The sequence below is a fragment of the Xiphias gladius genome, chromosome 19 (genome assembly GCF_016859285.1).
Source record: "Xiphias gladius isolate SHS-SW01 ecotype Sanya breed wild chromosome 19, ASM1685928v1, whole genome shotgun sequence".
Taxonomy (NCBI): domain Eukaryota; kingdom Metazoa; phylum Chordata; class Actinopteri; order Istiophoriformes; family Xiphiidae; genus Xiphias; species Xiphias gladius.
In genome coordinates, this window is record NC_053418.1 from 5,770,768 (window position 1) to 5,792,693 (window position 21,926).

Below are 21,926 nucleotides of genomic sequence, written 5' to 3' on the forward strand. Positions count from 1 at the left end.
TGCGGTAACAATGTGCAACACTCTGACTTTTGGAGACATTTTGCGCCAAGTACAGTTTTTTTGTTGCTGGCGCAAAAATGTGATCTCGACGCTCTTGCACAGCAGCTGGTGTAAGGTCTTGTGACATAATATCTAAGATTACTTGCAGACAAGATGATCGTACTGCTATTTTTAGTTTGCATTCCAAATTCCTCTGCGAAAAAGCAGTTTTCCCACGACGGCAGGGCACAAACGTTTGCGAGCGTGGGGCCTGCCACCTGCAGCTCGTTTCACAGCCCACCGTGCCTGCTTCGCCTTCCTCCATTACTCCCCTGCTAAAATGAAAACTCGTCCGCCGTCCAAAAATGCCGCGAATGACCATTTCCTTGTCGTGCTGACCCATTTCCGATGAACAGTGGTGGTCAGGTTTTTCACAAAAATCATAAGGAAGGGAACTTTAACTACTGCAGACTGCGACAGAAAACATCACCTTCGGCTAGAACATGCATTGTTGCCAAATACAAAAAATTGAAGTGATTCTTTTTTCTTTTTTTTTTATACACGTATTTATTTTAATCTGAAAGAGCTCTGTAAAATAGACTTTAAATTTCCATTTCATTTACACTTAAATTTCACATCAGTTCACATTAATTCACCCCAACTGTCCTTATGACTTGTGATAATTTGCAAAAAGAAAAGTAGTTCATTTAGAAACCAATAAATTATAATCAGAATTTTTTTCACCGCTGACACTGAAATACTTGCTATTTTGCTCATTTGATCAAAAAAATGCATATTTTACAATGATCACTTTCACTCCACACTTAGATTTAAATGATGAAATCACATCCGACCGTTTCTTTCTTGCAGATAAATGTTCATGGACCCAGGAATGATGCAGTTCCAAGTGATGTCCCAGATTCCACAGTATCTGGTGGCAACGTCACTGAGAAGCTGCAGGACATCTACATTAAGAATGTGCTTTTTTCTTTGCACATTTCAAAAGTACAAGAATATCAGGAAAACGACTGGAGCGACTCAAAAGATGTTGCCGAGCCCTTGTCAGTCGTCAAGGTCAGACTCTCCCACCTTTTTTCTAAAATAAAGGTTCGTCTCAATAGCACGAGATCTGAAATCCCTTTGCCGACAACGCCGACCACAGTGCAGCTGTCCCACGGTGATGCCTATGTTAAAAAAGTATACGGATGGGGTGTCATAGTCAGACTGATGGAGTGGTGTGAAAAAGTGCTGCAGGTGCTCAAGGAGATCGACAGCACGTGTTACCAACAGACAGCAGGGATTTAACGCTCTGAAACGGACTCATTGAGATCAGTTCACTTGCCTCGAGGAAAACTCTGCTGAGGCTGTGCAAAACCACGTGTATAATGAGGGAGCTTTCTAAAACCTGAGAGAATATCTCTGTGGACGTCACCTGGGATCCTTCTCTAATATTTTCTGCCATGCTTCAGATTTTTTACTTAAAACCTGGTACGATCAGAGAAACTTACCTACAGTAACTCTGGGGATTTAGAGATGGACAAAATTAAAATGTCCTTCATTCTCCTCTATTATGAATTTGTGCCAAAAAACTTGTGTAACCAGAATCCAGGTGTGTGTGTGTGTGTGTGTGTTTTGGAGATCAGCTTGTCTGGGGCGCTGCGTAGCTTTGAATAGATATTTATAATTTTAAAATGTTTATTTATTTGAGTTAAATCCATGTTCAGCAGCCTGTGATGTAATTTAGATTAGTATTATTCATATATTTATTGAATATGTATTTATTTTCTGAAAAGGGGGGATCATGTTGTTTTTGTTAATATTATCATTATTATTAGTAGTAGTAGTAGCAGTGTTAGTAGTAGTATCACAGCACTTTACTTTTATTTATCCAAAAGTATTGTTTATGACGTAAGTGATAGGAAAATGTAAGACAATTCCAGTTAAAAGAGGAGTTTTGTCACAAGCGTGTGAAAAGGCTGCCTCCATCCATTTGCACCAGGACCACTTTCCAGACATTACCGTGTGTTTGTGTGTGTGTGTGTGTGTGTGTGTGTTATATTATTTATTTCAGTCCAATGTTTGAGTTAACCTGTTAATAATTTATTGGCTTGGTAACAAAGCAAAACTGTACATTGTGTAGTTTCCTTTTTTTGTTTTGTTTTTTTTGGGTCATATTTATTTTCCGTGCGACGGTGCAGGTCGTCCGCTCAGTCAATCATAGTGAAAAAACGGGCTTGCATCATCAGGCCCCCGTAGCGGTGAGGCGCTGGGTACCGTCGAGCTGTGGGAGGAAGGGTACGGATGTTCTGCTGTACATGACATTCAGCAAAAGCCTCGTGGGTGTGTGTGTGTGTGTGTGTGTGTGTGTGTGTGTGTGTATGCGTGTCCATAGGTAATTTGTAATGTCAGCAGTTACCAAGAGAAGATCTTAAATCAACACTTTGTATATTATTTTTTCATGGTTTGATGCCTTGTATGTGTTCGGCGGCCCGGGCAGGTGGTACTTTCCAGTAGGTGCTGTTAGTGGGGCTGAGAAAGTAAAAGGCTGTTCAGGGATCGGGCAGCCGGAGACAGTAGTTGGCAGCTTGCTGTCAGGTGGCAAGTTTCATTTGTTGTTCTTCTTCTCTTTTATTCAGCTTAAGTTTTCTATGTCTATTTATTTATTTATTTATTTATTTATTTAAGAATTTAAGAATTTCAGAGTTTTCACTTTTAAACAACTGTTATGTATTGAACACACCGAATATTATATGTATATGTTCAGTATATAAACCATATAAAGTAACTGTAACTATAACCTCAGCCTCTGCTGTAAAGTCTGTATTTTGATGCTGTAATGAATATCTCTAATGATTAATGCAGGATACCCTGGCTGAATGCAATAAAGAAATTCATATCTGTAAAATTCTGCATCAGTTTCCTTTTTCTTTTTTTTTTTGGAAAAAAGAGCCAAAGGTTTTAATAACAGCAGAAACTAAACTTTGATTCAATATTTGTGCTAAGAATTGGACCAGTTATTGTCGGTCCTAAACCCGTGTAGTATCGAGTGCTGCAGAATTAGAAAATGCAGTTGGAAGGTTAAACTGGACTGAACCGGGTTGACGTGATAAAGGATACTGTGGAGTTGTGGTTAGAGTTGCATCTACGCACAGGAAGTATTGCAAGAAGGGGATCAGAGCAGGTATGAATCAATCATAAAGTAGAAATATGTCATTGCAAAAGTATGTGAAAAACAATTGACGTATATTAAAGAATGTTGTTTGTCAGAATAAATGTTTAACCTGAAATGATGTCAAGATGAGACAGCTGATTATTTTAATGTTGGGTCCAGGGTAAAAATAATTGCTCATACAAAAATGCAAGTTCACTGCTGTGTGTATATCATGTGAGGTAAATAAAAGCCAGAGAGAGAAGGAGCTGTGTCTTTTCTATCTACAAACCGAAATCCTTTCCCAAACCAAACTTCTATAGGATCCTCTGTTTAAATATGACCCAAAGAACCTGGCTGATTATTACTTTTTCAGTTATATGCAGAATTTTTATGAATGTTTTTTGCACCGGGAAATTCTGCAGGAAGCAAAAGACAGATCTGTTCAATACAAATCCTCCTTAATTTGCAGCGTTTCCTTTCCTCAAACGCAAGGGTAAAGAATACTGTGCAAGTTGCTGACCTGTCAAAGGAACCCAATCTCGATTGGTTTGCTGTTTTACGTTTTTCATCAAAGGATACGACAAAGTTAGTGATAAGAAAAGTTATCTTCAGCAGTTGCTTCACACGCCCCCTTCGAGAGGTGTGCAAATAAAAATCATCTTGTGCGACTGAGATTACATTACTATAGAATTCGGTCCCTGTCCTGTCTGAAAACTTGAGCGGAGTCACTATGAACTACAGAGCAGGTACGCTATGCCATTCAGTTTGACACATATTCTTCACACACTTCGAAATTCATGTGATGATTTTTTGAAAAAAGGCGCGATTGTGCACTCGCAATTTGCAGGCTTTCTGACGGTGGTGTGTGCCTGGATGGCGATTCTACTGCCAAGCCTGGGTGCAGGTCACGCATCGAGGAGGCATGCGGCTGGTGTATCGTGCAGGCCAAAAGAGCTGACAGCCCTCACCAGAAGTCTAGTGGAAGAGAGCCTGGCAACTTTTGTAAGTAGCACAATACGGTGTGTCTCCACAGTACGTCTGGTAGCGTGTGCGTCGTGGCCGTAGACTTCATCACGCCGGAATTTCTTCCCCAAAGTCGGCAATTTGTAATTTCAGTCGCAGAATGAGGAGCACAGAGAAAGTGTTCTTTCAGGGCTGTTTCTGTGAAGCGGCTCTCAACCCCCGTGCAGACATGCAGGCAGCAGTGGAAGGAGTATTTAGATCTTCTCCTTAAGAAAAAGTATTACTGTGTAAAAAAAAATACTGTCCATTACAGGAATAAGCTCTGCATTCAAAGGTTTTACCTGAGCACAGAAATACTCAAATAGTGTTAAAATTGCATATGCAGCGTGTAATATTATTGAAATACTTTAACTTTACTTTAACTGACAAAGTGCAGTGTAAGCTGCCTTTCACTGTTGCGGTTGTTTGAATGACCTCATTGTGTTGAAGTCTTTAGATGTTATGGAGATGCATTGTCACAGATGAAACTATCCAACAAAGTTAAATCAAGGTAAAAATGCCTCTCTGTAAAATCTATAGCGCTGTGATGATATGAAAAGTTTAATCTGAAAAGTAAATAGTAACTATAGCTGTGAAGATTAACGTGGTAAATGTAGGTAAATAAGGAAAAAAGGCAGCATTCCCCCATTTCTCTATGTGGTGTAATATAAGTATAAAGTAGCACAAGATGAACAATACTCAAAACTGTACTTGAGTACACGTAAATGTAAAGTTACTATCCTTGATTATTCATAATATATCTGTGGGTGTCTGAAAGAAAAAAAACATAGGCTTTTCTTTTTTTTTTTTTTTCCATTACATGAGCTTTTTCACTTCCGCGGGTTGGGATGAGCCTTTTGAGATACAGAAATGTGTCTTTATATGGTAGTATTGCCCGTGTAAGCAATTTGATCTTGCACCAATGAGCATGAATGTTGGCTTTTAAAACCACACCCTTATTTATTAATGCGTGGGTGGGGCGAAGATCCATGCCGAGATACTTTTTTTACCTCGTGTGACCCTGCGGAGACAGCGTTTAAAGAGATTGGCGGCATCATTGTGACACAGTGAGACTACAGATTTGATATTTCATGTGATGAGCAAAATAAATTCACTGCTGGTCTTCTCTTTCAGAATAAAGCCAATGGGGAGCACCTTGGCACTTGGTCACCAGGCTTCCCTGAGCTCCAGGTCCACCAGAACGCTCCTCTCATCCCCTCAAAAGTTCATTGCGGCCTCCTCTTCGTGTCTCAAGGCCTGGAGAAAGTCCTGGAGGACCAGAGGAGCAACCTGAATCCCACAGATTTGTCACTTCATAAGGCGATCGGGGACACCATCGCCCACGTCGACATGCTCGCAAAGTGCGTGAAGCACGTTCTCAGAGGGGAATGCTCCTCCAAGCCGTCCGCACCCGAAATGCCCGTGCATGTGTTTGAGAGGAAGCAGTGGAGTCACTCTCTGATGTCGACAGCAAGGGACTATCTGAAGTGGCTGGAGCATAGGCTTGGGGTCCACATTTCAAAGGACAAAGGGACAAGTAACATAAAACATGCAGTTAGTGAGGAACTGTGTCACAAACACTTGGAGGGGAGTGGATACCTTTCTGATCTCAGTCTGTGATGCACATGTGTTTACAGTTTATGGCAGATTTTCTCTAACTTTTTCTTTAACTTTTAAAATTAACTTTAACTTTTAGTTTTTTTTTAAGATATTTAAACAGTTATTTGTCATGTATACTGCATGTTGACTTGCATTTGGGACATTTATTACTTGCACGAGTTCAATGCAAATGCAACTGGTAATTCTTTACAGAAAGCCTAAAGTAGTAAATATAGCTAGTCATTATGATCAAATCACCTTTTTTTTTTAGCCATGTCAGTTTAAAAGAACAGTTTGATATATTGAGAAATACATTTATTTACTTTTGGACAGAGCCAGGCTTGCTGTTTTCCCAGTTTCCAGTATGGAAAAGCTAAGCTAATTGGGTGCTAGCCGTAGCTCCATATTTTCTGTACAGACACGAGAGTGGTATCAGTCTTTCCATCTAATTCTTGGCAAGTAAGTGAATATGCCTTTTTCCCAAAGTTTCATATTACTCCTTTGAAAGGTACATCAGAAATGGCTTCCTTCAGTTAAACTGGATATTTTGCAACAATTGACATGGTTCCCGTGTGACGGCAATTAATCAAAGTGCCAACGAGGCAAATGAGAAGGGGCTCTAATACATTTCCTAATTACGACAGTTTGTTTTCTCAGCCTTCACAATGATTAATTGTTTTGCTCTGGCCATCTATCCCCTGTGAGCGGGCCACATTGCCTGAGGTGGAAAGGGAGGCTGATAGGAATCACCTTCAGAGAGCCCAGGAGTGTGGACCCCAATCACTGTATTCCACCGCGAAATTTGAGGACAGATGGACAGTGCACAGTAAGGCAGATAAGTCCGTCAGACTCCCATCAAAGCAATGATAGAGAACAGCAACACTGTAGAAAAGATTAATGTGGGCCTGGTCCTCCTCAAGTTGAGTGATCAATTATTGTTCTATTAGAGGTTCCCATATTGTATTGTTCTGCAGGAGCTTCAAATGGATCTTTATGCTGAAAATCAGCAGAGTTCGTAATATTTGATGTACTTTGGACAACATGAACATTTTCTAATTGTATTTATATACTTTTTTTTTTTCACAGACTGTTGTCACCAACTGAAATTGTTCCGTCAAAATTTGTCTTTTTTTTTTTTTTACAATACACACCTTTGCTGCTTTGACCAAACTCTTTTTTGCACCCTTACCATTAATATAATGGATGTATGCTCATTTTGGCTAATACAGTAAAATGGTTGGTGATTTCAAGCTCACTTGGCTGCTTGATCATTTTCTCTACTAAATTAAACCCATAGGTTGCCTTGAACAAATCTTTAAATGCATAATTTTCTATGGGCCTTTGGTTGCGTTAAGATTTTTAGCATGCCCGTCATCCTTGCTTTGGATAAACTACACACATATCCCAGTGTTGAACGGTCCTTTACACCTGTAACACAACAGTTTATGAAAATATCAAAGGCGCAAGTAAAGAAATTCTGAATGCCACCGTTCACAAAAAGCATGACTTTAACTGTAACCCATTTCGTTTCACAGTCACTTTTATTAAATAGCCGTCTCATACGCATGCACTATACATAGAAGTAATTACACATTCTTTGCTGTTTTAAAAGATTCAACAAAACATAAAACGGCTGTTATCTTCTTTTAAAATGAAGCCTATTTGATGACATGAACTGGTTTGAAGCGAATCCTGATGGATGAGCTGCCTCTTACGTAGACCTGATGATCATCACGGATGAATGTATGAAGCTTTCTATGCACTTATGAAGTGTAAATAATCAAATCACATACAGCATTTGTCCTTTTTTGAGGTTTTTCTTGGATACCTTCCTTCTTTTGCCACTATAATGCAAAATTATCCAAGAAAGCAGTTCACTTGTAGGGAGTCTCTTCTCCAAGCACTCCTAGTTGTCCAACCAATACACTTTATTGGCCCACTGCTGCTCCTGTACGTCCTGAACCCGAGAGGAAAATCAAATGCTCATACAGGAAGCAGCTCTGGAGGACTCTCTCCGTAGCAGTACTTTGCTTGAGGGTTTCGGTAGGTGTTCTCATGTTGAACGCTCTGCATGAAGAAGTAAATACACAACAGTGCATTTGAATGTACATAGTTGGTTAATTTTTGAAAGGTAAACCAGTATGATAAAATATGATAAAATAAAACATTCGTTCAGCTCCAGAAACAATAAATCACTGATTTTAGGAATTTATCTGATGCTGTTAAAGAGGGCAACTGAGAATTTAAAAAAGTTCAAATTGTGAGTTGTGTAAACAATTAATATTGCGAAGAGAAACAATCAAAGCCAGATAAGAAAAAACTTCAACAATAATAGTCATAAAGAAAACAGCCAAAATTTGCTGTTGACAGTTTTTAACATCCTGGAAATTCATGACAAAATTGCAATGAGTCATACTGTTGCATTTAAGAAAGTTGTTTGCATCTTCTATCTAGCTATGACAGCTGTCTGAAAGATACTGAGATCAACATTATATGAGCAAAATAGTGACTTTAACTGTTAAGAGATAGATGGAACATGTGGTTGCTTATCTGTTGAACTGTTTATTCATTCAGTATTTGTGCTCTATTTCAAAATATTGGAGTAGCTACATTTTACAATCGTTCTGTATAACTGTAATACTTTTTAGAAAGCTAGAAGAGTTGGTCTGTCAGAGCGGATCATTTTTCTATTCCGTTCATCTCATAACATACTTGTGAAGACGTCCTACACTTGGCCAGGCACAGCTCAAAATGATCCTCCACGGCAGTGAAGAGATTCTGGAAACCTTCAGCTGCACGATTCAGGAAGTGCTCAAGGAGAGGTTGCTGGAGAAGATAAGAGAGAGAGCATGTGTAAAACACTTGAGTGCAGATTACAGCCTGTTCAATTTGCTCTTTTTCCCTTGTGGTCACTAATATGCATAGACCTCACTATCAAGATTCAACTTTAGGCCTTATATTATCTGGATTCTTGAGTTTGAAGATCTTGTATTAAAATGTATGCACACTGCAGTACTGCAAGATGAAGCACGTCAACATTGAAGTTGACCCATTTCTGACAGTAATAAAGCAAGCCCCTAAACATCCTCGATGTGACAGATACCTTATCGGGCTGGAGGCAGCAAGACACGCAATACTCGTAGATGCTACAGCAGCCGTTAGCCAGGCAGCTTTTACAGATGTACTGCCTGGTGCTGGGAGCATTGACGTTACAGCAGCCATTAACCAGCAAGTCTTTTCTCTCACAGACATAACCTGTAAAACATTAACACTGATAAGCACATGCACTGATTAAAAGGCAACTAAACAGTCTCATGGCGCTCTTGTGTCGTCATCACTGTATGCTGGTGAGCAATGGCTGCACTACTCACCAAGTTCGTCAGTCAGCAGTGTCTTTCCCTGGATGGAGTTTCTGCACTGAGTAATCTGTCTGCTGCTGTTTCCCAGGTTGAAACGGACTTTCCACGGAATGCGATGGTCTGAATCTCTAACCTCTAAGAGCGTGCGGTCCCGTATGGTCCTTTCCTCCTGGAAAATGCACACAGGGCGTCATGAAACTTCATCGAAGAACAACTTAAAGTTCAGAATGGGGTCAGATGACATGATGACATACCAAGTGAGAAAATATAGTGCAGGCGGAAACTGACTGAACTGGAAAGGTTTCCAATTTGTACAGTGCTGGTACAATACCTGAATTGACAATAATATTGGTGATAATGGTAAAACTATTTTTGATATCTGATATTGAGAACTAAAATGTTTTTCTATATAACCCTTTTTTATTGAATAAAAGAAGACACATTTCTCACAGGTAAATGTTATCCTGACAAAGCAGCTGTACAACAAGTAACTTAAATATGTCATTTTGGGAAAACTGTGGTCGTTTCCCCCCTTTTTAACGACGTATGGAGTGGGGCTCGGGAGTTGGAATATGTCATCTTCTCCTGTCCACATATCGAAGTGTCCTTGTGTCACCACGACACCGAACCCCAAACTGATCCCGATGCCAGTGAGCCACCAACGCGATCAATTTGTCTGTGTGTGTGTGTGAATGGCAAATTGTAAAAAGCGCTATATAAAAGAAGCTATTTACCATTTTATTAGGGCTGTACCTATTATGTTCATTATCGATCAATTTATTTATTATTTCTCGATTAATCGATTGCTTGTTTAGATGTCTAAAACTGTTTAAAAATAAACAAGACCCCAAACCTACCTGGTATTTCAGATAGTTTAACACCGTGCCCTACAACAGAGACCTTTCAAAAGCTAGAGATTTTGCTATGCCATTTCTACAGAGGTAGCTTACCCCTTTAATATCTTCTGTAGCATTAAGGCATTTAGGGCAGTGTTGCAAGTGAACGAGCAAGACTGCTTCACAGTACTGTGCAAAAGTGTTAGCTCATTTTAGATGTTTAGATGTGTATTCATCAGTGGGGCGTCTGACTGACGGCTGATAATCTAAACATCTAAAGTGCCTACAACTTTTGTGCGGGGCTGTGAAAAGTTCCAGAAACGCGGTGCACTCCTTTGGGATATAAAATCGCACATGCCCAGGATCTAATCCAGATAGCTCAACCCTGATGCAGGAGATGTAGTGGGAGTTCAAGTACCTGTTTGAGTGTGCTGGTGAGAAAGTAGATGAGAGACAGTCCGAAAACTACTCCCAGCACCCAGCGCTTTCTCAGCAACCGCCGGAGCACCATCATAGCATGGCTTTGTTGTGGAGACGCCGGGGGTAACGGTGACGGCGTCAGTCAAAAACATCAAACCCCCCGAGGGCGGGTATCGTCTGTCTGACTGACGTATTTGTCAGATATCCGAAACGGTGTCTGACTCACTCAAAAAAAAACAAAAAAACAACAACAAACAAACTGCACAAACCGAGGAATGCTGACCGTGTGCGCTGGGGGTTAGCTAGCTTCATCGGACAGCGAGTGTGACAAAGACGTTTTGTTTTTTCCGACAGGTCCCACACGGGCGCCAGCTAACCCATGTCGTGGGTTCGGTTACTCACAAAACAAACGGTAGCTCTACATATGAATTATTCTCCCAAAACAGCTACGTAATGGGCACGCAAGCTAGCATCATAAAAGTCTGCTTTGTTAGCCTGCTAGCTAGCTGTCGTTAGCATTAGCCTTCTGTCTCTGATAAGCCAAACACTGGTGATTAAAAAAATGTATATATATCAGTATACTATGAAACAACCTAGTGGCGCAGTTTCGTCTCCTTTGAAGAATACTATTCGGTATTGCCCGACACTGCGTCTAACAGCAAGCAGCAACTGTGATAGTTTATCCAGCCAAATCTGACATTCGCCCTCTGCAAAACACATTCCCAACACGGATGTGGTTTGGTGGGAAGGAGGACGCTAATTGGTAGACAGGCGCCCTCGGTGAAGCCACACAGGAAGTTTTTTTTTTTTGGAGCCGGACGGTTGGAGCATCCTCAGCAGCCGCAGCAGCAGCACCACCACCACCACCACCCTTCGCCGATCCGTCCTCTAACTATGGCGAGAGCCGAAGCGCAATACACCGGACTGATTCAGGTAAATTCGTCTACACTGTCACTGCATGTGAGACACACACGCACACACACACACACACACGCAGAGAGAGCAGAGTAAGGCGGTGATGCTGATGTGCATTTGCAGGGCTGGACCATGTGGTGATGAGCGGTGTGCCATGCAGAGGAGACACAGCAGCAACACGGATGGCATGCCCTCTGAAAGGTGGGAGAAGGAGCTCTCAGAAACAGGAAAGCCCTTTGTTTTTTTTTGTGTTGTCTCCCTTCACTATTTAGCCGAATGTATGCGCATCCTCCTGCCCCCCCCCCCACAGTCTTGGGCTTTCCTTAATGGTTTTGCCAAGGCCTCTTAGTTCCATTTAAAGCAAACCATAATTCTCGAGCTTACGGTCATATTTAAGCTGTTATACAGCAGTGGGTTGTATCTCAGAAGCCATTTTTGTGATCCCATAGATGTCAACTTTCCCCCAAGACATAATCAAATGTTTACACCCACGGTTGCCTTAAAGATCCTCTCCAGACATGTTTGAAGATATATATAAATGCTCCGCTTTGAATAATAACCTGTGTCTGATAGGGGCTTTCCATAAAGAAAATTTGATTACCTGGTTAGAAATTCTTAAATTGACATTTACATCTCCTCCCTGATTGGAAAAATCAGGAATCGAATCTTAAAGTCCATTTTCGGTTGCCTACTCGGACCGGGATTGGCTTCCAGACTAGTTGTGATGTCCAAAATTGTGCTCGCAGGTACACGCCTTAAACTCAGACTTTAGGTGAGCACAGAGAAACTTTTCACCTTTTTTGGCAGATGAATTAAAAAAAACAAAAAAAAAACGTCTCCCAGCGTCAAACTCTGAACACACAGTAAATCATTCTTCACAGTGAAGGTCAAACACCCAGGAGAAGTAACAGTGACCAAAACACTTTAAATGCAGCATTTCCGTGCAAGTCATGGCCCCAGCCTGAAACCTAAGCTATGTTCCAGCAAAAAAGAAGAGGAGAGTGGAGCGGTGGTCTGAGGAAACACTACATCATATACAGTATGTATTGAAGTATTGGATGGCACTCTGGGCAGACAGTAGACACCTGTGAGATCACAAAAATACCTCTGGAGATGAAAGCTGCCGCTGCTGTATAATGACAGGACAAAAGGTTTTGACTTTTACGCTTACGTCTTGCAAAGGGTACACAGTGGGACCGAATCACATGGGATGAACTGGAACGTGAACTGTGAGTCAGGCCTTATCACCCAACATTAGTGGCCGACCTCACTAGTCTTCTTGGGGCCGAATGGGAGCAAATCCCCGGAGCCATCGTCCAGGGCCATTGATTCTTTTGCATCCACCCTTTTTTCCCCACTCAGGAGCCGAAGCCAAACTCTGGGATCGGAGAGCAGCCTGGATGAGGGTGGTGTGTTCGACTGCCTGAAGCCTGACTCACCTGCTTTACCCCAGCAACTTTTCTCCGGCCTGGTGGGTGTCCCCTCCGGTTCCGTCTCCTCCGCCCAGCTCCAGGCAGCCGGCTTAGTCCTGGGCTCTCCCCCCGAAGTTTTTATCCAGATGACTGCATCATCCAGAGAAGAAGGGGGCCCCCACCGCCCGGAGGGTGGACCGTTTCTCCCTCGGCCTCCCCAGCACCACCATCACCACCACCACCACCCCTTCCACCACCAGCCCCTGCAGCACAGGACCTCGTCCCTGCTCCAGCAGGCCACCACTGCAGCCGGCGCGGAGAGGCACAGCTCCAGGGAGGAGGCCCAGGAAGACCCGTCCACCCCGGCCCCAGCCCTGTCTGAGTTAAAGGCGGTAGTCACGTGGCTGCAGAGGGGTTTCCCCTTCATCCTCATACTGCTGGTTAAAGTCTGCTTTCAGCATAAGCTAGGTACGCCAGCTTGTGGAAGAATAGTGCTGCTAACAGTGTCTAGTAGCGGACTACTTGCAACAAAGTCTCATTAGACGCACGATGTCTGGTTTAGTGATGATGTTGCCCCTCTCTTCTGCAGGTATTGCTGTGTGTGTGGGGATGGCCAGCACCTTCGCCTACGCTAATGCTGCATTTAGGCACCAAGTGTCATTACGGGTAAAAAAACAAGAAAAACCCCCAAAACTACAGCACAGTCACTGCTGCACTGATTCAGGTTTTTAAAGAGAATAACAACATCCGATATTTTCCAATGTTACCTTAAGCCAATGCTGATATTGACACAGGTAGTCTTAGATATAATTCAGACTAAATTTTTCACACATGCCCACATTAAAGTTATGTTAATGGTTAAAAAGATAATACTGTAGCTGTTCTGTTAATTTGACAGTTGTAATATTTTACACATGCATAGGGATTCCCACTCTACAATCAGATACCATCATTAAAAATCTTGAAGTGCCATGAAGGGAACCTGGCACAAAATAATGCATCTCTATATATTTGTGTTAACATTCTGTTTCCTGATTCTGTGAACCACTTTGTTGATAGCTATACTATACGACGTCCACCTTGAGACAGGAAGTCTTTCTTCATTTAGTCTGATGATTTTGTGTTAATCACGAACAGTGAATAAAACCGAAAGTCGTTCTGTGTAAAAAGCATCCCCCGTATGTCGTAACTTGAGTTCAAGTCTTGTTCAAGCTGTTCTTCGCCTTATTTGGCCGGCTTCTTACCTCACATACCTTTCACTGTTTCTCATGATTCGTGTCTGTCCCTAATGAAAAGTGCAGGGCTCAGGTCACCACAAGTGTGGAGGAAGCAGACAGTTAAAGCAATCAATCAACAATGAAAATGCAGCAAAAAAAAACAAAAAACTGATATTCTCTGTTAGTGAAAATATTAAATGCCCCAGATCATCCCTAGCCACTGTGAGGCAGGATAATAATGCACCTGACTTTCTATTAATTTACGACCTTATTTCAAAAATTGGTGTTGAATTGCAATTTTAGATTGAAAGAAATTTGTTGTAAAGTGTTTCCCTATTGTGTCACCAGGAGGAACGTTCTGTATTTGTTGCTCTTTGGATCTTAATGTTCCTTGCGGGGAACATCGCGTATATCTACTACACATTCAGTCATGAGGAGCTGCACAACAGGTAGTGTACAAACAGGTAGTTTTATAGTAGCTTTGTTTTCTTTGCCTGCCATCTTATGTTTTGGATTTACCTCATATATTTAGGTTTTTCCATTCATTTTGTTTTGTGTAAGTCATTTTATTTTTACTCCCATTTTCTTTAGGGAGTGTTCCTGTTCTTGTCTGGTCTTGTCCTGTGAGTATTTTGTGTTTATTTCGTTATTTTTGTTTCCAGAGAGCTTCTTACATTATGTTAAACATTCGCCTTGCTGTTGCTTGCCATTCTACCATCCCGAGTGAAAACACCAGACCTCAGACCTCTTTACAACAAGTCATCTACATGTTGTTTTCTTTCTTCTTCTAGCCTCATATTTACCAAGCCCAACCTCAACAGCTTTGACTTCTTTGATCTGATCTGGGCAGTGGGCATCACTGACTTTGTCCTTAAGTACTTCACCATCGGCCTGAAATGTTTTGTCCTCTTTTTGCCCAAGATTCTCCTGGCCTTCAAGTCCAGGGTAAGAAATCCACTTTCCTCTCTCTGATCCTTTGTACATCTACAGACAATGTGACTTGTATTCATTAGTTTTGACATCTTTTCATGGGCCATCCATCAGCTGAGTTTACCGTCTAATAACTTAACGCTTTATGAACCATACATGAATGATTTCAACACACAATTATAATGGTGAGGTAATGGACTTTGTTTTCCTTCATTCTGCTTAGTGATACAAATGAGTCAATGGATTTAGTCTTTTTTTAAAATTATTAATTATTATTTTTTAATCATTTTAATGTGCTCATCAAACATAAATGCCAAAAGTAATAGTTGATCCGGCTCCTCTTGTTTTATGTCTTGCTGCTTTTCTCTTTTTCATATAGTTGTAAACTGGCTAACTTTGGGTTTTGGACCGTTGTGTGTTGTAACCGTTGAACAAAACAAGCAATTTTAACATCACCCTGGGCTTTGTGATTAACATTTTTCCTTATTTTCTGCCATGTTGTAGATAACAAATAATTAATTAAAAAATAATGTACAAGTCTGTAATGAAAATAACTGTTGGCTGCATTGCTAGTTATGCAAATTTGAATTTGCCCAAACTGACATAATTGCTTGCTGCTTTTCGCCCAACCAGTTCACGTAAAACTTATTCTACATTTAATGAGCTGGAAAAAAAGCAGCAATAAATACCCGAATGAAGATTTAGACCAAGTTTAAGCCTTGGTTAAAACCTAACTAACCTAAGCTAGGATATCCCCGGTTACTGTAACTCAACACTGAAGTCAGATTCTTCACGGTAAAATTCATCATACTATACCGGCATGCCGGGTTTGATTTTTCCTCTAAACACATTACAGAGAGAGTAGACCAGGAAAACCGTGAAGGGTGTTCTTCTTGGTTTTAAAGGGACACTCCAGCAATTTACTGTTGCACTTTCATAAAGTTAGGGGACTCACGAGACAAAAGTATATCCTAACTTTTAGTCTCTGTTATGGATCAAGCTCCAAAATGGCTGGTTCCTACATTTCCCATAATGCAGCTGAGTAGCATCTGAGTAGCCGATGCCTTTCAAACTCTTAGACTTGACAAAGCTCCTCTGGTTTTATAGTGGGCATTAAACAACTGTTTTCACAAGCTGAGTAGTACTCGTGGCCAGCAAACTGATGTTAATGAATAAAATCTGTGAAGCGCCCCTTTAAAATTTTGATAAACTGGCGTAGCGATGTTTGTCCCCAGCACAGGATAGGCAATGATTGAGTTCCAGAAAGTTAACGCTCAAAGTTGTGAAACTCGGCTCATAATTTAAAAAAAGAAAATTTGCTAAACTATGATGAAATACTCCGCTGAGTGAAGAAAGTGCTAAAGGGTCACAGTGTGAAACTGTTTTGTATTCATAAGGTTTTAAATGGTGCTCCTTAGGTGAGCTTGTGCGTGCGGGTGTCTGTGTGCATTGTTTTGGCCCAAGGCAACAGAATATGTCTGCTGCAAACACACTCACGCGCACACAGATAGACTTCGTACATACAGGTGCAGCTTATATTCCTGGTGTGTGATTTTGTTGTTGTTGTTTTGGACAGGTGGAGGAGGAGAAGGGTTACTAAGTGTTGGGATTAAATTTTTCCGCTGATAAACAGACCTACAGGCCTGTCAGAACCACGGCAGCCGCCGAGCAACTGAGCTCATTTGCCCCCAAGGGGGTTTCAGGGGTGAGGTCATCTCTCCCCGGAGGTGGACCATTACCTTTACCCTCTGCTCACACACATGCAAACGTGTACACACACACACACACACACACACACACTATACACACATGGAGGGATTTGACAGCTTTTAATGGGACACATGTCGAGTTTTAGGGAATCCCAGATTGTATCATCACTGCCCTCTACTAGTTCATACACTACATACTGTAAACTGTACACTACTACTTCACAGAGGCCCAACAGTTGCAGACTATTCCGAACTCTGTGAAGTCACATAATCAACCTCTCTACTTCATAATCGCATCCAACCAGGGACACGCTAATGATCCTACATGATCACTGCAGTCGGCACGAGTCTGCCCAAGGGATAGGAGGCATGCATACAGAAGTACCGTGACGTTTTCATTTTAAAGGCTTTGGCTCACATTTTCTGCTTGTGTTTGAATCATATTAATCATTGCCTAAGTGTGTAAGAATATTCATTGTTGAATTAGAATTTTCCTCACAAGAATTTTTTGGCACCTGTGATATTTCCTAAGTTTGGTGTTCTCGATATCGACCTGCGGTCTATTTTTTGGTCTGCTGCTACTGCTTTACGTGTCTATTCTGTTGCCCTCAAGCAAGACAGGGCCTTCTGTGGCTGAGGGAAATGCTTCAGCAGGAGCACACAAGTCATTTAGTGCCGTGACTAATCCCGTTTCTCGATACTGAATGATTCTGAATCTTTTTAAAGGTTGACTGAATAACATGTTAAAAAACAAAATTAAAAAACAGTAAAAATAATGCCCATAATAAGTTCTGAGAGTCAGAGGTAGTGTATTCAGGTCGATTATTTTCTCCCAATAATACTCTAAAGTCATAAAATACTCGATCTAAAATGCGGAAAGTTAGAAAAGCCGCCGTTTTGCGAAGTTCGAACAAGTGAATGTGCGACACTTTTTGTGAATGTTATATAATGTAATCGTTTCAGCACTAAAGTCCTTTTAAAGTGGTGTTTTCGAATTTGAATGGATTCTTTGGAATGAATAGAAGAGGAACTGGTTAAAAATAAAACCAATTGAAACTAGTCATTTCTGGGTAGTGCAGCCTATGGAAGTTGTAGCCAACAGTTTTAAACTGGATAATATCCACCCCAAAGTAAATAAATGATAAATAACAGTCTAACAGATCAAACTGGGAAGCCGTGTTATTTATGTGTCTGTTTCAGTGTGCAGTGGTGGAGTGGATGAAGCAGTCAGACAAAGTAATGAAATCAAATAAGCAGGAAATTACTCAAACAAGGCCTGCAGTGGAGCTTACTCAAACTCCTTGGCTCGTGTCCAAACTTTAGATTTGACAGTTATTGTGTGGGCATGATGGGCACTGTGGGAAACAAGGCTGAGGGGAAATAAGGAAGATGAATTAGCCGCCAGCGGAGGTCTTCCTCGCCTACCAACCTGGCTGCTTGTGGCCCTTTACCCACAGTCATCAGTCTTTGTCAGCTACCATCCAGGAAGTCATTATGCAAGCTGCGATTGCCACGGGGCCATCGGGGAATCAAGTTTGCCTTCATTTTGATCGCCTCTGTTTTTTTTGTTTTGTTTTTGTTTTTGCTTTTTTTTTTACCGTCCCAAATCACTGAACACACTTTGCGGCAGTGGGGACTTAGACAGAAGTACTTTCCTTCTCTGTGTTTATGGATTGGAGGGGAGGTCCTTTAAAGGCAGCTAGCGAGCCCCCGTAGGGCTGGGTTTAATGCGGGCACTGGGTAGCAGGTGGAAAGAGCCGCTGCCAGTTTCCCTTGCAGAGTGGGGAAATTGCCTGTACCGCTGTGAAACTGTGGAGCTCTGGACACTGGCCATGTTTGGGCTGGAGGCATGCTGTTTTAAGCTTTTAATACCGCACTGCTCTTGACTAGATAGAAGAGTGCCCCGAAGCTGTTCGGCTCTTTCTGCTGTTTGGACAGTTAGTGAGTGGATCAAAGCGACAACACATTTTGTCTGCATTTTTCGTTTGGTTGAAACCTGTGTTAGGACATTTAAGGCTCCTTTTTGTTTCGTTGTTTCTTTTTAGAAAACACCGCCGTTCTCCATAGCAAAATATTAAAGTTGCCGCATTCACAGAGCTGCCCTCCGCATATGGACACAAAGTTTGATTAAAGCATCTAAAGAGGCCTCAGCAGCTATTGTAGTTTCTGATTTGGTGTATTTGTCCAGGGTAAGTTCTACCTGCTAATTGAGGACCTGAGCCAGCTGTTTCGAGCCCTGGTGCCCATCCAGCTGTGGTACAAGTACATCATGGGAGAAGACCCCTCTAACAGTTATTTCCTGGGAGCCACACTCATCATCATCTACAGCCTCTGCAAGGTAATCACAATATGGTAGCCAAATATCAAGCATTTTCTAAATATATTTTTAAATTTTACCCCAATAGAAAGTTTGATGGCTTTCATGGGGACACGTGTTCCCAATAATTTTGGAAATATATACAAAAATTGAATTTTTGATCATTTCATTTAGTATTTCTGGTAGGGAAAGGCGCTGTCTCTGCAACCTAGGGTAAAGATGGTCGAGGTGCTCAGGGAGAAATGTATAACCTGCAAACAGCACTTTTCACAGGTAATTTTTATTTGTCTGCTGGGCTGGAGAGAAATGTGCCCGGATATTAAACACACTAGGTTGTGGGAGTGTCAAGTGGGCAGCGATACTTTAAAACAAGACTGGATGATGAAATGAGAAAAATCACCTAAGCCACGGGACCATTGGAAGGCGAAGGGTGAAGGAAACAGGAAAGCCACAGTCAGATCACAGCAGAGTCAGCCACTGAGCAGTTACATAAAGGAACTTCCCATAAAAAAAAAAAAAAGTTTTATAGAGCTATGAGTCCATTTCAAGTCAGTCATGATATCAAGTGGTAAGCTAGAATAGTGAAACTGAGCTGAGCATGGCTGACTGAATCAGTGAAAGATGCAATGACGCAAGTATTTACACAGTGAGATTGTCACCGTCACAGGTTTTGTAATGTGTCTTGACAACTGCCGTCCAGGCTTCTTTTTATACACCAGTGAATCACCGGATGTAGCGGCCGATGATGGGCTTGTTCAGATGAATTGGGTGGACAGTTTCCCGGGTGTGTCCGCTGAGGTGCAGCGCGTAGGTGTTTTCCGAGATCAGGCCACATTAGTGGTGTGTCAACATTAGAGTAGACTGATGTTATGATGTGCATCAGGGGTTGATTCACCGTTGTCTTGCTGTTGTCACACTGGGCGACAACTTCAATAAACTTTGGAGAAAGTGGCTTTAGAACAAAAAGCTGCACACCGCCCTAACAACTTTGTGATGGCTTTAGTTTAAGTACAATCAATAAAGTTGCTTGGAGTCGTCCACCGCTTTGGTCCGGACTGAAATATCCTAGCAACAATTGGATGGATTGCCACAAAATTTGATACAGACTCTAAGTCTTGTTAACAAATGTTTTATAAAGATAGTACTAGTATACGAAAGTCAGAGTAGCTAAAATAGGAAGGTTTGTAGGCAATTGTAATTGTTCTCATAAAAATGGATTGTGCTCTGTCTGTATTGTGTTGCAGTCCTTTGACATCTGTGGACGTGTGTCCGCCATATGCAAGGCCTTGGTCATGCTTTGCAGCTCCCAGGTCAGGTTCAGACTCATTTTGACCTTTGTCACACATCAGTAAACACCCGCAAAGACGCGCACGATCAGCACGTTTGCATTGAGAGGTCAGAATAAATCCGGAGGAGAGCAGAGTTTAATCCTTCAACTGTCGCTCCCTGTCGTCTCCCCCAGAGTTACGGAGTGAGGGCTGGCAGCCAGCAGTGCAGCGAGGCGGGCGACGTCTGCGCTATTTGTCAGGCCGATTTCAGGGATCCCGTAGCCCTTCTCTGTCAGGTAAGGACTCAGTAAACTAGTTAGAAGAAGGCGTAAAAAGTCAGAAGTGAATTGAAAGTAACAGGTTCCAGTTTAAAGCGAAACCGGGCTGGAAAGTAGTGTTTGACTGTCCTCTCTGGTTGAAAGCGCTCACTCTGCTGAACCTCTGACCACATCCAGCATCACTGATGGGTGGGGCTTGGTGTGGTCAGAAGTGTGATATGTCGTACCTGTCACCGCACATTACAGTGATGTCAGGGTGTACTGATACACACTGAAGTACATTCAGTGTCCAAGCAGCAAGATGAGAAGAAAATCCAAAGGACGGGGGTTTAAAAACAAAGTATTTTGTCCAGCCGGTGTTAAATTACTCTTTAGGCATAAATGGGAAAGGAAACAACTGTTTTAAGCAACAGTTTACTTGGATTTTCCTTTGCATACTCGTGTTGTTAACATTTGATGATATACGTTGTCCTTGAAGGGAGGTCAAAGGTCAGTATCCGCTACTGAAGAGTGCTCACAGATGCAAGACACTCCTCTGGGGCGGATCTTTAATTGGCTGTGATGTTCATACTCAGTAATAATCCGTAATCAGCGTTCGAGAAAATTTAAAGCCGGGGTGCCAAGTGCACGAAGCGTGTTTCACAGATTTTTGGAGAGAGGAATTGAAACATGATCAAATACGTTATGTTCCTCTGCAGCACGTGTTCTGTGAGGAGTGCCTGTGTTTGTGGTTCGACCGGGAGAGAACGTGTCCGCTGTGCCGCTCCACCGTCATTGAGACCCTGCGATGCTGGAAGGACGGCACCACCTCGGCTCACTTCCAGATCTATTAGGCTGCGACAGCCTATCGGATGCATCCGGAAAGATGCAGATCGTGCTGTAACGCAAGTCGGGCGGCGGTGTGTCATATTTCTCTGTTTATCTTAGTGCCGTGATTCTTGTAAATCAGGTTTAAGCATAACTGCAGTAACAGACGATGCCTAGGGGGTCTTTTAATGTTACAGGCATTTGAAAAAAGCCAGAACAGAACATGTGCAGATCACATTCTTTTCCGTGTGGACAAGTTGAGCATCGTAGGAAGCTGGCGGTAGGGGCCACGTGCATAAACATAAACGTAAAGCTGCACTGTTTTTACAGCTGGGCTATTGTCGTACAGTTTATAGCAATAGCCCCATTTTGTGTACATGTTGACTAAGCCGCTGTTGTAAACTGTGAACATTTATTTTACACTAGACAAACGTTAAAAGAATGTTGCATTGATTTAGTGTGGTGATATTGTAAATAGTCACAGCACTTCACACATTTCTTTTATATTCTTCACGATTTTGTCATGTCTGTATTACTCATTTTTTTTTTTTTTTTTTTTTTTTTTTTTTTTTAAATTCTACAACTGATATTTAACATAATCTTTGTCTGGTATTTAGGTTAGAGGTTTGCAATATTTATTTCACAAAAATCCTCCTTTGAACAAAAGTAAATGTCTCAGAATGGAAGATGAAAGTAAGTAACGTAGGTAGAAAATCGGTTCAAACAT

At 41.7% G+C, this 21,926-nt stretch overlaps 3 protein-coding genes across 3 annotated transcripts; 2 read left to right on the forward strand and 1 right to left on the reverse strand.

Moving 5' to 3' along the window:
• The first annotated feature begins 3,790 nt into the window (after positions 1-3,790).
• Positions 3,791-6,844, forward strand: LOC120805511. The gene is made up of 3 exons (XM_040155802.1): positions 3,791-3,876; positions 3,978-4,132; positions 5,267-6,844. The coding sequence occupies exons 1-3, from the start codon at positions 3,861-3,863 to the stop codon at positions 5,750-5,752; spliced, it is 657 nt and encodes a 218-aa protein (XP_040011736.1). The 5' UTR covers positions 3,791-3,860; the 3' UTR covers positions 5,753-6,844.
• A 409-nt stretch (positions 6,845-7,253) lies between these two features.
• Positions 7,254-10,568, reverse strand: spring1 (SREBF pathway regulator in golgi 1). Its single transcript, XM_040156219.1, has 5 exons — positions 10,345-10,568; positions 9,103-9,259; positions 8,835-8,986; positions 8,444-8,557; positions 7,254-7,798 (listed from the first exon to the last, which is right to left on the reverse strand). The coding sequence occupies exons 1-5, from the start codon at positions 10,438-10,440 to the stop codon at positions 7,715-7,717; spliced, it is 603 nt and encodes a 200-aa protein (XP_040012153.1). The 5' UTR covers positions 10,441-10,568; the 3' UTR covers positions 7,254-7,714.
• Positions 10,569-11,079: 511 nt separating this feature from the next.
• rnft2 (ring finger protein, transmembrane 2) lies at positions 11,080-21,759 on the forward strand. The gene is made up of 10 exons (XM_040156218.1): positions 11,080-11,279; positions 11,385-11,462; positions 12,624-13,141; positions 13,263-13,339; positions 14,239-14,339; positions 14,682-14,835; positions 18,718-18,867; positions 20,091-20,156; positions 20,309-20,410; positions 21,091-21,759. Exons 2-10 carry the CDS (start codon positions 11,416-11,418, stop codon positions 21,223-21,225), a joined length of 1,350 nt encoding a protein of 449 aa, XP_040012152.1. The 5' UTR covers positions 11,080-11,279; positions 11,385-11,415; the 3' UTR covers positions 21,226-21,759.
• Positions 21,760-21,926: the final 167 nt, after the last annotated feature.

What these genes read in the sequence shown, in the direction of transcription:
- rnft2 (XM_040156218.1), top strand. Translation starts at nt 11,416, where the DNA reads ATGCAGAGGAGACACAGCAGCAACACGGATGGCATGCCCTCTGAAAG. An exon ending in TCCTGGCCTTCAAGTCCAGG is followed by an intron (nt 14,836 to 18,717) that starts GTAAGAAATCCA and finishes GTATTTGTCCAG; the next exon opens with GGTAAGTTCTACCTGCTAAT. An exon ending in CCGTAGCCCTTCTCTGTCAG is followed by an intron (nt 20,411 to 21,090) that starts GTAAGGACTCAG and finishes GTTCCTCTGCAG; the next exon opens with CACGTGTTCTGTGAGGAGTG.
- LOC120805511 (XM_040155802.1), top strand. An exon ending in AAGAGAGCCTGGCAACTTTT is followed by an intron (nt 4,133 to 5,266) that starts GTAAGTAGCACA and finishes CTTCTCTTTCAG; the next exon opens with AATAAAGCCAATGGGGAGCA.
- spring1 (XM_040156219.1), bottom strand. Translation starts at nt 10,440, where the DNA reads ATGATGGTGCTCCGGCGGTTGCTGAGAAAGCGCTGGGTGCTGGGAGTA. An exon ending in ACTGCTGACTGACGAACTTG is followed by an intron (nt 8,987 to 9,102) that starts GTGAGTAGTGCA and finishes AATGTTTTACAG; the next exon opens with GTTATGTCTGTGAGAGAAAA. An exon ending in GCTGCCTCCAGCCCGATAAG is followed by an intron (nt 8,558 to 8,834) that starts GTATCTGTCACA and finishes TATCTTCTCCAG; the next exon opens with CAACCTCTCCTTGAGCACTT.